The sequence below is a fragment of the Meles meles genome, chromosome 15, assembly GCF_922984935.1.
Source record: "Meles meles chromosome 15, mMelMel3.1 paternal haplotype, whole genome shotgun sequence".
NCBI classification, from domain to species: Eukaryota; Metazoa; Chordata; class Mammalia; order Carnivora; family Mustelidae; genus Meles; species Meles meles.
This window is the reverse complement of record NC_060080.1, coordinates 73,442,050-73,458,513: the sequence shown is the minus strand read 5'-3', so window position 1 is coordinate 73,458,513 and position 16,464 is coordinate 73,442,050. Positions and strand designations below refer to the sequence as shown.

Sequence of the window (16,464 nt, the reverse complement as noted above, 5' to 3'; positions counted from 1 at the left end):
ATGCTTTTATTCTGATGAGTATAAAGGAACTCTTATACTCTCTTATAGCTCTGTTTGATTTATATAAGATTAGAGAATTATCCTTTAGGATTTATTGCAAGGTATTTAAAAGAGGGGGAATTGTTGCTATTTTTCCTCAAGAAATTCATTTAATTGCTTTAGACAGTGTGTTAACAGATTTTTCTTTCCTCGCAGGCAATGGCTTCAGCTGTACCAGCTTAAGCTTCGCTCACTTCAGCTAATTAAGACTAATACCCTTGTGTTCCTGCCACACCAATTCTTTCTATTTAGCCTTTCTAAAAGAATGCCTGTTAATAAGCAAAGCCATAGATGAACGGAGGATAAAAATAATTTTCTGCTTCATTAATCATCAATCTCTGTAGCTTCACTTCTGTTATTCTAATGTGGGAAGAATGGTTAGTTAAAAAAAATATTTGCTCTTCTGAGTGACTTGCTGTTTATAATGGAGTCATTCTAGTGTCAGAAGCAAATCTTAGGGACACTTTAATGTGGTCTGTGAAGAAACACCATAGTAAACATTACATTTAATATATATGTGCTCCATAAACATGCTGAAACATTCTGTTTTTTATTAAAAGGTGAAATGATAGTGTAACAGTCATGTTCAGCTAGGTAAAATGAACCTTGAGGTAAAGTTTAAGGTTATGTTGATCTCCCGAGGTCTTTCTACTATAGTTACTATTTGTTTTTTACACTTATTTTTTAATGCTTCCATTTTCAACCATTAGGCAAATATTTTAGTTACATTAAAAACAAAGATAGCATAGAAAATTGGTAGATAATAAATAAAAGATATGTGAGATTGCAACTTTAATGCAGGTTGAGGTGGTCTTCCGCTAGGAATTTGTTCTTTTATTTTTCTTAGTAGTCATACTTGTTTCATGTAAGGACTTGGGGAGACATGTTATTCATTTATTCCTAAAACTATGTAGTTGTGCTGGCTAAAGTATTATAAATAACTTTTCCTGAAATGAATGAATGGGAAATTCTTTTGAGCCTATAAAATTTAAAATGGTTTATGTTGGGTTACATTTTTTTTTTTGCTCAATAATACAGTCTTTTGGAAATGTGCTACTTGAATAAATACTACCTTTTCTCCTCTGTGAGAAGTTGTAATGGAGATTTAGTGCTACATTGACTTAATAAAAATAACCTAGGTATTTTCTTGTGGATTTCTATACTATGGTATACTTGATAACAAATATTTTCTTTTGGTACTTAAAACAGGTTAGTTATAAAGTCTTTTTATCTGAAGTTTTTTGGGAAAAAATATAGTTAAATTCGTTTACCTCACTTGCAATTAGGAAGTTTAGAACTCACCATGGTGAGACATGTTAGTGATGGAAAACATTTTTTTGAAACAAGCTATACTTAGCAGTTTTATTAAACTGGTAAATTATAACAAATGTATAATGTTTATTTTGTTTTCTATATAGCGTCATTAGTTATTCCTGCTGGTAGACCTCTTCCCAGTTTTACTACAGCAGAACTGGTATGTAGCCTATTTAGGATATTTTTTTTTTTTAAAGATTTTATTTATTTATTTGGCAGACAGAGATCACAAGTAGGCAGAGAGGCAGGCAGAGAGAGGGACGCATACTCCTCGCTGAGCAGAGAGCCCAATGTGGGCTTGATCCCAGGACCCTGAGATCATGACCTGAACCGAAGGCAGAGGCTAACCCACTGAGCCACCCAGGCGCCCCTAGGATATATTTTTAAAGATACGCCTCACTTTTAGTGAATGGTAGCAGGAGGCTAGGCATAGGTATAATTCATAATACCCCATTTGAATGAGAAAAGATGTAGTAAGGGATGGGGAGATAGGAATAACTTCTAAAATGAACATGTTGCAAAAACTGAGGAGTTTCAGAATTGACATTTTCTTTATCAACTTTTCCTGTCTTCCAGAGCAGTTGTTAGCATCTGCCAGTAGTATATATAAATACTGTTGTTAGTATCTATAAGGTCAGGAAATTTCTGAAGTTAAAATCTATGGAGTTTTAATACACAGTATAATGTTATATACTAGGTAGATCCTAAATAAATGATGTTGATACTTTCTATTTTTTTTTTTTTTTTTTTTTTTTTTGGCAAGTTGAGCTACATAATAGTTCTTCTTTTTATTTGAGTATTTTGGTCATTTTTAATCTTTGTGTTGTAGAGATTTAGAGGGATAGGTTCCCCCTGCCCCCGCCCCTGAAGATTTGGAGCAGAAAATAAATTACAACTTATATGTAGAAAATTGAGTAGTTTTCAGGTGGGGAAAAAAATAGCACTTTTTCTTTTACCTTCCTCCAGTGGTATATAATCCACTGTTTTTCACCTTTCAGCCCACTTTCTGGGCCAAAAGGGTTGGTAGGCTGTTAATTTCCATTTCTTTATTAAATACAAAATCACACCCCCTACCAGGATTTTTGGGAAGAATGGTGCTATTTTTGATAGGAAACCAATGAAAAATATATCTGCCTTTGAAATTCTTGAGACTACTTTTTCTCCTGGTTAAAGAAATAATCCACTAATAGTAAAAACAAACAAATTTGTAAAATAAAAAGCAAAGGAGTCCTGCAGTAGTGTACCTCAAAGATAACTATTTTAACTGTTTGATGTATATCCATCCAGCATTCTTTCATGAAAGTTACCTTAATTTTCAAGGTAAAAGGCACATCTCTGTGCTGGTTCTGTGTTTTTACTTAGTAATATAGATGGATCCTTTTCACTGCCAGTTAAATATTGACTAACCTTAGTCTATGTATCATTTTCATTAACTGATATTTTATTAATGGACATTTATTTTTAGTTTTTTTCTAATATAATTGATAATACTTGTAGATAAGTTTTTGTGTATTGATATGATAGCAGGTAGTGAGGATAAATTCCTAGAGGTGGAATTTCTGGGTCAAAGATTATGCATGTTTTTAATTCGGTTATATATTGTGAAATTGCTCTCCAAAAAGTTGGTACATACATACTCATACAAGCGGTGGTCTGAGAAAACTGTTTGTTTTTTTTGTTTTTTTTTTCAATCACATCCTTACCAATATTGGATGTTTTTAATCAATCTTATACATTTTTGTAGGTCTGGTCAGCAAAAACTTTTGTCTTATGACTTAGCATTTAAAAAAATGGAAAACCCTGAAGTTTATTGATTCTAAAATAAAAATTGTACACTATTGTATTAACTAATTTAAAGTACCATTAATGAACAACCTATGGACTAGAGGACTCTTATTAACAGCTGTGTTTCTTGTATCTGACAATTTGAGGATCAGGGACTCATGCAAAGCTGTGTAGTGGGGAAGTTTTAGGAATCAGTGTTCATACCGTTTACTAAGACTTTACTGGCTTCATTGTGAATAGCCATAGAACAGAATTCTTTTTATCTTTAAATGATCTAAATCAAATATTGAAAAGCTGTTTTGTTCAAAGAACTTAGCCTCAATGTTAAATGTCCAACCATTGTCCTGTTGTCTGAATCAGACTTTTCTTAATCCCTGTGAGATCAGGAAAAAAGATAAAAGGAAAGCCTTTTTCTAACTTTCTAATTAAATTTCTCATATCTAGGGCACCTCAAACTGTAGTGCAAGTTTCAATTTTCCTGGTTATCCTATTCATGTACCAGCAGGTGTGACACTACAGACTGCATCTGGTAAGGATATAGTCCCCATTAAATTTTGTTTTGTTTTGTTTTTTTGTTTTAACACTGGTACTGACTGCTGGATGTTAATTTTCATGATTTTTAATAAACTGTATATTAGAAGTTACTGAGGTTACAGGAACTTTTAAAAATACGACTTATTTTAAGAACAATAATAAGTGGTGGTTATTCATGTTGTAGAGGCAACCTACCATAAAAGACACTGTATGAGATTTGTCCTGTAACTTATTCCTGTTTCTTTTTCCCAGCATTGTAGAAGTTGCTTTTTATGTTTCTTTAATTCAAATCAATTACCTAAATTCTGACAAATGCAAAGGAACACATCTGTGTCCCTCCTAGCTCTAATCAAGGAAAACTAAAGATGACATTGATCAACCTTTGCCTTCTTTGGTACTGGAGATCGTGTAGTAGAATATCCAAAAAGTTAGGAGAGTAACCAAACTTTGCTTTTTCAGAGTACTATGTCTTGATTTGAAAGAGAATCATATCTATTCTTTAGGTTTTTGCAAAGTTTAAAACATCTAACTCAGTGCTCAAAAGAATAAATTTCTTCTTCCTTTTTAGTGTTATTTTAGGATAAAAGGGAGGAGGGGATTTGATAGCTTTTGATATTAACTCTTTTTGGATAGCATTATCTATAGTAGTTACATGGTATCTTAGAGATCTTAAATATGTGAAATACATTCTCCATATTATGTTTGTTAAAATCCCAGTTTGGGTTGGTAACAGTAATTTATCAAACAATGGGATAGGTCTATGGAGTAAATATCAGTGGTCTGTATCTCAAAGTGTGCCATATAAGCAAGCAATAAAAAAGGCTAGAGTTCAAGTGAAATGGCTTTAATTGTTAAAAGTAGAGTAATACATATTTATTGTAGAAAACACAATCTGAAGAATAAAATAAAAACTCAGAGAAAACTACTAACATACTGATGTATTTTTGGACAGTCTGTTGTGTCTGAGGGTTTCTTTCTCTCTCTCTCTTTTTTTTTTTTAGAGGAAATTAGGTTTCTATCATACTTATGGTACTATGTTCTTCTTTTTGAGGTCACCTTTATAAAGTCAATGTACCAGTTATGGTGACACAGACTTCTGGAAGAACAAGTATTCTACATCCAATTCAGCAAGTATTTCAGCAGCTTGGGCAGCCTTCAATAATCCAGACCAGTGTTCCACGCCTGAACCCATGTTCTTTCCATGTGACTGCTGAAAAATCACAGAGAATAGAAACTGTGCTCCAGCAACCCACAGTTGCTGTTCTTCATTCTGGGATGGTGGATAGGAAACATTTAGAAAATGCCGCCAGTGATACACTTGCACCTCCTGGAAATGAGCGTGAAATCATGTCTGAAGCTTTGTCGAGTCAGCCGGAAAGCCCTCAGTATATCCGTCTTCCAGGTGTTGTGTTTCCTCCACAGGTCTCTCAGACAGATGCACACGGGGAGCCAGTGCTTGGTGTTTCAGGCGGCGTGACTCAAAATCTGAATGGTGTGCCCCTCTCCACTGGCCAACAGGGGGCCCAGCACCAACACATGTCTGATATTCAGCTTCATGTTTTTAAAAATAGAATGTTTGGATGTGATTCTATAAAGCAGCCAAGAAATACAGAGGAGCCCAGCAGCCTACCTGTCTCAGAGAAGGTAGTTCTCTGTTGAAGTGAATGGTGTTAGGGGACAGAGAGTGGCCTGTGATTTGATATCCCGAGGGTTTTTTAAAAGCTGTTAAGGTACTCAGAAGTATGAGTGTTCTGTTTTTTCCTTTAGAAGATTATTTATTACTGCTTTTAATATAGCAATCAGTTCTTATAAATGCCCAGCATTTCAAACTTTTAATTTCAGTTAATAAATTAGAATAGTCTTCAAAGAAAATGGATTTGTTTTAAAGTAATCCATATTACCTCTACCTTACATTGTGAGAATATTCATTTGTGTATAAATTTAAAAGACCCAGAAATCAATCCTAATAATTAAATGAAAATAAATGAATATTTTGAGGTAATTCTTAATATACAAAAGAAGTCCAAAGTTTTTTTTTTTTTTTTTAAGAAGCTCTACCACATTTTCCTGAACTCCATAAGAAAGTTTTCCCTTATCTTGCTACTACTTTATTTCTCCCTGTTTGCTGAAATATGAGTTAATGTCTTTTGGAATTCAAACTACTAAAAAATGGCTTCTAATTAACTTTGCACATTGAGAAAAGGTTCAAATTATTAATTTCCAAGGAATTTATGGTGAAGGCAGACAGATTCATGGAGAATTTTGGATGGTAAAATTAAAAAAGAATCTTGCATTCTTTTTACAAATGTGAAATATGTCTTACGCCAACTCTATTTATAAGGTTTAGTCACATAAGACAATTAAAGGTCTGTGTGTCCAGCTAATGGTTTAGTGGTCCCCTAGAACTGCTGTACAAACCTGTAGCAGTGGATAGTAAAGTGTTACTTTAACATTTTCCTAGATGGAAGGGAAAGTTACAGTATACAGTGAAGGGTAATGAACGAAGAAAATGTTTGTAAAACTGTTGGACCTGTTTTAGAAAGTTTCTGTTGTTTGATGAGGCCTGTTCAGAATCTTGTAGCAAATTGAGGTTTGGTATAGAGTATAAAGATTAAAATGTTTTTTGAGTATTATTTCATTATATTTTCCACATAATATATAAAATTTAAGAAATGTAGGCTAAACTCATAATTAGGAAACATTTGGTTTTGAGGTAAAAAGTGCCTGTGAATTTAAAATAAATGTTTTCATTACTTAAGACTTTTGGAGGCATTTTTATCCCAGACTCTATATGAACTTTGGAGAGTTTTGTTGTGAGGGTTCAAGGACTTACTCTGCTGTTACTTATGAGATGTCACCTTGTACTTTGTTCTGAAATGGGAAAATAGATTAGTTAAGGGAGATTAATCAAGAATTGTTTAGGGGATAGTGGTCAAGAACTTAGGTTGAAGCCACAATAGGTTCAAATTCCAGATTCACTGTTTACAAGCAAGCTATGTAATGTTACTTTCTGAAATTCAGTTATAGTCTGTAAACTGGGCATGAGACCAACCTCATAATTTTTAAAATTATCAGAGATGATTTGTATACAGTTTGTAATAGCTTCTGGGACCACAGTAAGCTTTAGGTTAGTATAGGCATGTGATAAATTGTGTAACTTTTCATATAACTCTTGGGTTAGTTTTAAAATAGATCTATATTTAAAACACAAAAATCTAAATAGCCAAAAGTATTTACTTCATAAGGTATTTTTTTAAATTAATATACAGTAATCTAGTATTACTAGATAGATTAGATAGTAGAGTAATCTGGTAAAGTTGATGCTGATAAAATTTTTCAAGAATTATAAATAGGTTTTCTTTCTTTTTTTTTTAAAGTAGCTTTTTAGTGAATCTTATTGCTTAAAGCAAGTTACAATTAAGTATACATGTTTACTTTTCCTGTGTAGACTACCAGAGATCTAGTTTCTATGTAGGTTTAACATTCTTACTGGTACATAAAATGTATTCCTGACAATTTTAGATGTGCTCCTATTTTAAAATGTGTATTAGTATGTTGGATTATTCTTAAGTGTGGGGATTTTGTTTTATAGTCTTAGGAGACTACAGAGAATTAGAAACTTGGGTTTTCACTGAACTCCAAAAAGTAGGAGTAGAGGAGAGAAAGGGGTATGGTAAAGTATCTTCTGTAACTGTTTTTATTTCTTGACTGCACTCCCTATCATCGTCATTGCCCCACCTCCAAATACTGTCATTTCTGCTGCCTCCTCTTTTAATTCTTTACCTGACTGCAACCTGTTACCTTCTTTCTGAATTCCTTTTATGTCTCTCTCCTATTTCCAAAGGTTCTGTCCTCAGACATTCTCTTTTTACTTGTTTTCTTTGGACAATCTCCTGGATTATTACAGTTTTAACTACCGCCTATTTGATGATGACTGTGTTTCTAACCGTATTATTCCCTTGAGCTTCATTCTCCTGTTTGCCTTCTTGCTACCTGAATGTCACAGCAATTCATTGATCCTCATCAGAGGCATGCATGGTACCACTGTCTAGTTGGTCTCCCATGCTAAGGATTTAACAATTAACTTTTGGCTCTTTCCCCCCTCTTATTCTCCTTATATCATGTGCTTTTAAAAAATTATCTTTAAGATTGCTGTAGAGCGTATACAACATACAGTTTACCATTTTAACCATTTTTAGCTATACAGTTTAGTGGCATTAAGTACATTGATGGTTGCACAACCATCACTACTGTCCATCTTTTTTTAACTTTTTCATTGTCCCAAACCAAATCTCTGTACCATTATATAATAATTTCCCATTACCCCCTCCATTTAGCTCCTACTAACTTGTAATTTCTGTCTCTATGAATTTGATGCCTCATAACTGGAATCATAAAATATTTATCCTTCTGTGACTGGCTTATTTCACTTAGCAGGAGATTTTCAAGGTTCATCCATGTCATAATATGTGTCAGAATTTCATTTCTTTTTAAGACTGCATCATGTCATTTGATAACTTTATAACTTCAGAACTAAATATTTCAGGACTCTCTTCCCTCTTTTCCCTCTCTTCTGCTGTTGTCCTCATTGTCTCTCATTTAAGATAATATAATAGTTTCCTAAATAATTTATTAACCTGTAGTCTGCTTTTTTTACTCCACTCCTCCCAGTCCAAAGAGTTTCTTACTTTTTTTAATTTCATGCCTACTACTTGGGTGGGAACACCAAACTGATTGATTCTCTGTTAACCTTGGTGTATCCATCTTTCTGTTGCTTTTGTTATTCCCTCTGCTTGGTGCCTGAATCTTCTCCTCCCATCCTCCCATCCTCCTCTCTGGCTAATTGCTTCTTATGAAGCAATTAATACTTAATATCACTTAATACTTCCTCCAGAAATTTTATTTCAGTGCCTCTCTACTCTCCCCTCATTTTTGGATTGGCTATATCTCTTCTATGTTATCATTGCACCTTAAGCGTGTGTGTGTCATAATGTAGTTAAAAGATGCATTAAAGGGTCCTGTTCGCCTTGACAGGAATGTTGTATTAATCTTTGTAAACATAGCCCCTAAGAATATATATACATTCATGTATACTGGAATATACCTGTGCTCCAGGTGGGACTTGAACTCCTGACTCTGAGATCAAGAGTCACATGCTTTACCACCTGAGCCAGCCAGGCACCTCTAGAATGTAAGCTTTTTAAAAAAATTTTTTAATTTATTTTTATTTTTTTAGAGAATGTAAGCTTTTAAAGAACAAGATCTAGGGGCACCTGGGTGGCTCAGTGGGTTAAGCCTCTGCCTTCGGCTCAGGTCATGATCTTGGGGTCCTGGGATGGAGCCCTGCATCTGGCTCTCTGCACAGTGGGGAGCCTGCTCCCCCCCCACCCAACCTGCCTCTCTGCCTACTTGTGATCTCTGTCGAATAAATAAAGAAAAATCTTAAAAAAAAAACAAAAAACAACAATATCTATGATTAGTTATTTGACTTAGTAGTTCTTAATCCTGGGACATTAGGGAAGCCTGGGTGGCTCAGTCGATTGGGTGTCTATCTTCCACTCAGGCTGTGATCCCGCAGTCCTGTAATTAACTGAGCCCCTCATTGGACTCTGTGCTCAGCAGGGAGTCTGCTTCTCCTGCTTCCTCTGCCCCTACCCCAACTTGTGCTCTCTTTCTCTTTCTCTCTCTCTCAAATAAAATTTTAACAACAACAACAAATCACTGGGGCATTAAAAAAATGTTCAGGTCTACCCCAAGGGATTTAGATTTAATTAGCCTGGAATGGGTTCTGCTCATTCGTGTTAAAAAACTTTCTGAGGTATTTGTAATAATGTAGTTGTGATTAGGAACTATTGACTTAGATCAATGTATGAATGAAATATGGATGGAGTAAGGGGGTAAGAGAATATATAACTTTAAGAGCTTTAATTTTTCTTTCAAATCCATTCTGATACTCCTCCAAAAATCAGTCATATTAATAGTTGAATTCAGAATTTAGTTAACTGAGCACGTATTTTTTGAGTCACTGTGTCACTCCTAAATATTTCTAAATCAAAGATTTTTAAACTAGATGTGATATTTTTCTTTGTAGGAAAAAAGCCAATTTAACAAAATACTTTTTTGTGTTTGTCAAAATAAGGTATATTTCATGCCAGATAAGAGTGGAGTGGCATGGGATGCAATTGTACGTGGTCAGGTAATATATAATCATTACTGCCACTCATTATGTTATGGTAAATATCTGGATTAAATTTCTGTTAGGAATTAAAGAAGATGTATGATGCTGTTTTGAATATAGGCAATTCAATTTTATAATGTAGTTTGAAAATGTAAAAAGAAAGGGTATTTATTATAGCTTAGGTTTCTCTTATGTTTATTCCCACATATAGGTGTGAAGTTCTGTTAGTCCTTATAGCAATTAGAAAAACACTGTACTTTAATTAAAAGAAAGCTTAAATTGAAAGGATTGGAAACTGGATTTGGCCAACAAAGCTTTATCTTGAAGCCTCCTGTGCATTTGTTTATTGTATGACCCAGACACAGAAGCCATATACAATTGAAGAGACCTTGGTGAAGATGAGAATCTTGGAAATTAAGAGCTGCCTTGTTTGAGAACAGAGAAAGAAAATTGAATCAGTGCCTCTGTCAGATGACGTCATCTGCACTAGAATTGCTGACATTTCTTCACATTCAGTGAGAATTCACAGAAGAATCAGCAGTAACTTTAACATTCAACAGGATAAAAATATGAATGCTTCTTAGGGCAGCTAGCATTTGATTTTAATCATCATTTGTATGTTGGCACCATCAAAAAAGTTGCTGTTGTGAAACTTTTTATTATTTTTTCTTAGCAAAACTTCGTACTGTCCATCCTCATGGAGCTTCTGAGATGGTTGGCAACAAATGGTTTTGCCACTTCAGGAAAGAGAGCATTGCTCTCTGTTTCAGCACATGGCATACATTAATGCTAAGACACAGCCAATAATTCTAAAAGAAGTCTCATCTGCTGCCATGAAACTCAGATACATTAGAGCAAAAGTATTGAATTATTGCCCTTTCCAAGACATTTGTCAAAAAATGTGGGCAAAATGTTCTTCATGCAGAATTTTTCTTGCTTTTCAAAGGATGATGGTTGAAGTTCTTAATTGATCCTTGGGGAGACATTGATTCTTTTTGAGAGAGAACAAAAACCCCCTTGTAAGAATTTGACAAAAGTCCATTGCTGAGGTATGTAGTGGATGTTTGGCCATATGAAAGACTTAAATCTTTGTATTCATGATCCTGTGGTATCAGTTTTGGATTTTGCTGCAAACCTGCTGGCTATTCTGGTCAAATTACCGCCTTTGAAGAGGAGATTGGAGTCAGATAAGCATAAGAACTTTTCAGTGCTTGGTGGAAGTGCTTCTGAAGTTGAGAACTACAAAACTCTTGTAGTTACTGATATTAAATTTGTATTTGTAATTTTATTCCTCTCCCAAAGTAAACAGGACCTTACTGATTTAAGTAAGATAGGATGATGCTATATGAATTTAATCAGAAGAGTCCTGAAATCTTGAATATTCCTTAATAAGCTTAAACTTTTTTTGCAAAGTACCATGAGAGTTCTGATTAATTTTGCAACAAAACATCTTGTGGGTTGAGGTTTTCAGTACTTGTCACTATTAGTTATTTTTTAAAGATTTTATTTATTTATGAGAGAGCATGTGTGTAAGCATAACCAGGGAGAGACGCAGATGGAGGGAGAAGGAGGCTCCCTGCTGAGCAAGTAGCCCAACGCAGAACTGGATTCCAGAGCCCAGGGATCATGACCTGAGCTGAAGACAGGTGCTTAACTGACTGAGCCACCTAGGTGTTCCCACTTGTCACTATTAAAACCAAGAGCAAATTCCAACATGTGATTTAGGCCTAGGACCAACCTAATCATAATTTACTTAAACCAGATTTATTGAGGTGGAATTTATATATGATAAAATTAATACTTTTGTAGGTACACAGCTTTTTTTGTTGTTGTTTTTGGGTACACAGTTTTTATGTGTACAGTGTGAATTTTTACAAACACAGTTATATATAACTAGTACCAAGCTGAGCCACAGAACATTTCTGTTACTCCAAAGGGGTTCCTCATGCCCCTTTGTATTCAATATCCTCCCTCTGCCTCCATTCTCTGTCTGTCACTCACTGATCTGTTTTCTTTTGGTTTAGACTTGCCTTTTCCAGAATGTCAAACAACTGGAACCCTACAAAATGTAACTCTAGCATAATATATTTGTGATTCATGCATGTTGTTGCATATATTGGTATTCTGTTGTACCACAGCTTGTGTATTCATTCACCCTGTGGACATGTGGATTCTTCCCAGTTGTTGGCATTTGTGAATAAAGCTCCTAAAAACATTCACGTATAGTTGTTTGTTGTTTTTTGGTGTGGATGGAGATTTTCTTTTCCTTTGAGTAAATACGTAGGAATGGGCTTTCTAGGCCATATGATACATGTATGCTTATAAGAAACCAACACACATTACCAAAGTGATCATATTTCCACCAGCAATGTATGGTAGAATTTTTCATTTCTCCTAGCAGCGTATAAGATTTGTAGCTACTTGACATCCTTGGTCCTTTAATAGTGTTTTCTGGAGAAGAGAAGGTTGTGGTTTTGACGAAGTGTACTTATTTTTTCCTTTTGATTTCTGTTTATATATCTTAGCTAGCCAAAGTTTGCAAAAATGTCATGCATCTAAAAAAATTACAGGTTTTACATTTGGGGCTGTGATCCATGTTGGGTTAATTTTTGTATATAGTGCAAGGTTAGGTTCCTTGTTACTTGCATGTGAATGTTCATTTGTTTTAACATCACTTATGGAAAAGACTAGCCTATCTCCTTTGAGTTGTCTAAGGTTCATTGAGTGTCTGAAACACTTCATCTTCAATGAAAATCAGTTACCATATGTGTGTTGGTTTATTTCTGGACTTTCATGGTTTCATGAATTCATGTGTCTATCTTTTCAGTCATATCACACTGTCTTAATTGTGGTAGCTTTATTGTGTGTCTGGATATCAGAGTATAAATTTCTCAACTTTGTTCTTTTTCAAAGTTGTTTTGGTTATTCTAATTCTTTTGCTTTTCCATATAAATGTGAGATTGAGTTTGTAGATTAAAAAAAACTGCTAGGACATTGATTTGTGTTGTATCTATAGATCAAGGGGAGAACTGACATCACAATAAGGAGTTTTCCAATTCATAGGTAGGACACATTTTCTATTTAGATCTTTGACTTTTCTCGGTAAATCTTGTAGTTCTCAACATACACAGAATGCATGTGTTATTTTTTATCTAAGTATTTTATGGTTTGGGGTATAATTATAAATAGTTCTAAGAGAACTGTAAAGAGTGTCTTAATTCATATTTTATGCTTCATTTGCATTATTTGTAAAAAATATGTATTTTTAAAATATATTTTCAAAAGTAGGGTTATCAAGAAAAAAAATTTCCGTGGTCCTTTACATACATTTCCACAATAATTTCAAAAGGTTGTGTCAGTTTTCCTGCTACAAGCGCTCTTAATCACTGTATTTTATTACATACTTGATGGTTCATTATCACCATTGGTTTTGTTCTATTTTTTGTATTGTAAAAATTTACCGTTTTAACCATTTTTAACTGCACAGTTAGGTGGCAGTAAGTGCATTCACATTGCTGTGAAACTATCACCTCCATCCATCTTCAGAACATTTAGCTTTCCCAAATTGAAACTCTGTGCCGTTTCAGAGTCTCCAGACTCTCCATCCGTCCTTCACCCCATCCTGGGCATCCACCATTCTGTTTTCTATCTCTATGAATTTGACTGTTTCAGATACCTCATAGAAGTAGAGTCAAATGGTGTTTGTTCTTTTGTATCCCTTGTCACTTAGTATAATGTCTTTAGTGTTTATTCATGTTGAGGCATGTCTCAGAACTACCTTCTTTTTTAAGGTTAAAAACTACTCTGTGTTAGGTACATACTATATTTTATTTATTCAGTAATCTGCCCATGTACATTCGGGTTGCTTATATCCTTTGGCAATTTTGACGAATGCTATTGTAAATTTGGGTGTACAAATATGTCAGGGCTCTGCTTTCAATTATTCGGGGGATATAGAGCCAAATGTGGAATTGCTGGATCATATGGTAATTCTGTTTAAAGTTTTTAGGGAACTACTGTACTATTTTCCATAGTAGCTATACCATTTTATATTCCCACCAGTGCACCAGGTTCTGTTTCTCCATATGCTCACTAGCACTTGTTAGTTCCTGTTGTTTTACTCCTTTGATAATTGCCATTTTAATGGGTGTGAGGTGGTATCTTACTGTGGTTTTGATTTGCATTTCACTAATTACTAGTGACACTGAACATTTTTTAACATACTTACTGGTTATCTTCTTTGGAGAAATGTCTATTCAAGTCCTTTGTATGTTTTTAAATCAAGTTGTTTTTTTGTTATAGGATTTCTTACATATTTTGGATATTAACTCCATATATATATATATATATATATATATATATATATATATGGCTTGCAAACATTTTTTTCCATTTTGTGGGTTGTCTTTTCACTCTGTTGATAATGTCCTTTGATACATAAAGATTTTCAAATTTTGGTGAAGGCCATTTTATCTATCCCTCCTGCCTCTTTTATTTTTTTTTTTGCCTGATCTTTTGGTATCCTCTTTAAGGAATAATTCCAAATCCAACATCATGAAGATTTTCCCCTATGATTTTTTCTAAGAGTTTTATAGTTTTAGTTCTTTGGTTTAAATCTTTGATCCATTTTGAGTTAATTTTTTTTTAAGATTTTATTTATTTATTTGACAGACAGATCACAAGTAGACAAAGAGGCAGGCAGAGAGAGAGGAAGGGAAGCAGGCTCCCTGCTGAGCAGAGAGCCCGATGCGGGGCTCGATCCCAGGACCCTGAGATTATGACCTGAGCTGAAGGCAGAGGCTTTAACCCACTGAGCCACCCAGGTGCCCCTTGAGTTAATTTTTGTATATAGTATAAGGTAAGGGTCCAACTTCTTTCTTTTGCTTGTGGATACCCAGTGTTCCCAGTGCCATTTGTTGAAAGGACTGCCCTTTCCTCATTGAATGGGGAATCACGTAAAAATCTTTTGACCATATAATGTGAGGATTTGTTTCTGGGCTCTTTATGCTTTTCCATTGGTTTGCTGTCTGTCTGTATGCCAACACCACACTGTTTTAACTACTCTCTTTTAAGTTTTAATATCAGGATGTTTTAGACTTCCAACTTAAATCTTGTTTTTCAAGACTGTTTTGGTTATTCAGGGTCCCTTAAGATTTCATATGAATTTTAAGATGGGTATTCTATTTCTACAAAAGAAATAGGGAGGGCACCTGGTTGGCACTTGGTTTAAGCGTCTGCCTTCAGCTCAGGTCATGGTCCTGGGACTGAGTCCCACATTGTCTTCCTTGCTCATGGGGAAGCCTGCTTCTTCCTCTGCCTCTGCCTCTGCTACTGCCCCTGCTTGTGCTCTGTCTCCTCTTTCTCTCTCTCTCTCTCTCAAATAAATAAATCTTAAAAAAGAAAGAAATCAGGATTTGGGTTTTGATAGGGATTGTAGTGAATATACCTAGATGGCTTTGGGTGGCATTAGCAATATTGACCCTTTAAAATTCATGTACACTCATTTATTTCTTGCTTCTTTAACTTCTTTCAGGAAAGTTTTACAGTTTTCAGTGAGCAAGTCTTTGGACTCCTTGGTTATGTTTACTTCTAAGTATTTTATTCTACTTGATGATATGTTAAATGGAGTTGTTTTCTGCATTTTTTTTCAGGCTGTTATTTATTCATGTATAGAAATGCAACTGATGGTTGGTATGTTAATTCTTGCCTTTTGCAATTTTGCTGAATTCATTCATTGGTTCTAATATTTTTATGTGTGTGGAATCTTCTGGGTTTTGTATAGGTATGAGATAGTATTATATGCAAATAGATAATATTACTTCTTCCTTTCCAATTTGGTTGCCATTTATTTATTTATCTAGCTTAGTTGCCCTGGTTAGGACTTACAGTACATTGTTGAATAGGAGTGACAAGAGTGGTCACTTTGCCTTGTTCATGATTTAAAGGAAAAGCATTTGAGTTTTTCAACACTGAGTATGCTGTTAGCTGAGGGCTTCTCATAGATGGCCTTTATTATAGTGAAGCAGTTTCCTTCTAGTCCTAGTTAGAGTATTTTTTAAAAATCATGAAATGGCATTGAATTTTGTCAAATGCTTCTCTGCATCAATTCAGGTGATTGTGTGTACCCCCCTTCATTGTGTTAATATGTTGTATTACATTGATTGAATTTTCATATGTTGAATCATCCCAGCTTCCCAGGAATAAATCCCACTTGGTCATGATGTGTGATCTTTTTAGTGTGCTGTTGAATTTTGTTTGTGTTAGTATTTTATTTAGGATATTTGAGGATTGGTGTTAATTCTTCTTTAAATGTTTGTTAGAATTCTCCAGTGGGGCCATCTGGTTCTGGGCATTCCTTTGTTGAGAGATTTTTGATGACTAATTCTATCTTCTTACAGATCTATTCAGATTTTCTTATTCATGATTCATTTTTGGTAAGTTGTGTGTTTTTAGAAATTTGTTTCATTTAGGTCATCCAATTTGTTGATATACAGTTCATAGTATTCTCTCAATTATTTTTATGTAAAAATCGGTAGTAAAGTTTCATTTCAATTTTAGTTATTTGAGTCTTAATTTTTTCTTAATCAGCATAGCCAAAAGCTTATCAATTTTGC

The 16,464-nt window shown here is 34.4% G+C and overlaps 1 protein-coding gene across 2 annotated transcripts in view; it reads left to right on the top strand.

The window, feature by feature from the left end:
- Nucleotides 1–16,464, top strand: part of GTF2A1L (general transcription factor IIA subunit 1 like) — a 46,069-nt gene that overhangs the window by 9,805 nt on the left and 19,800 nt on the right. For both annotated transcript variants that reach the window (XM_045979834.1, XM_045979833.1), the window contains 3 exons: nt 1,458–1,513; nt 3,583–3,667; nt 4,724–5,316. In XM_045979834.1, the coding sequence (XP_045835790.1) occupies nt 1,458–1,513; nt 3,583–3,667; nt 4,724–5,316 (734 nt within the window). The remainder of the gene's footprint in view (nt 1–1,457; nt 1,514–3,582; nt 3,668–4,723; nt 5,317–16,464) is intronic.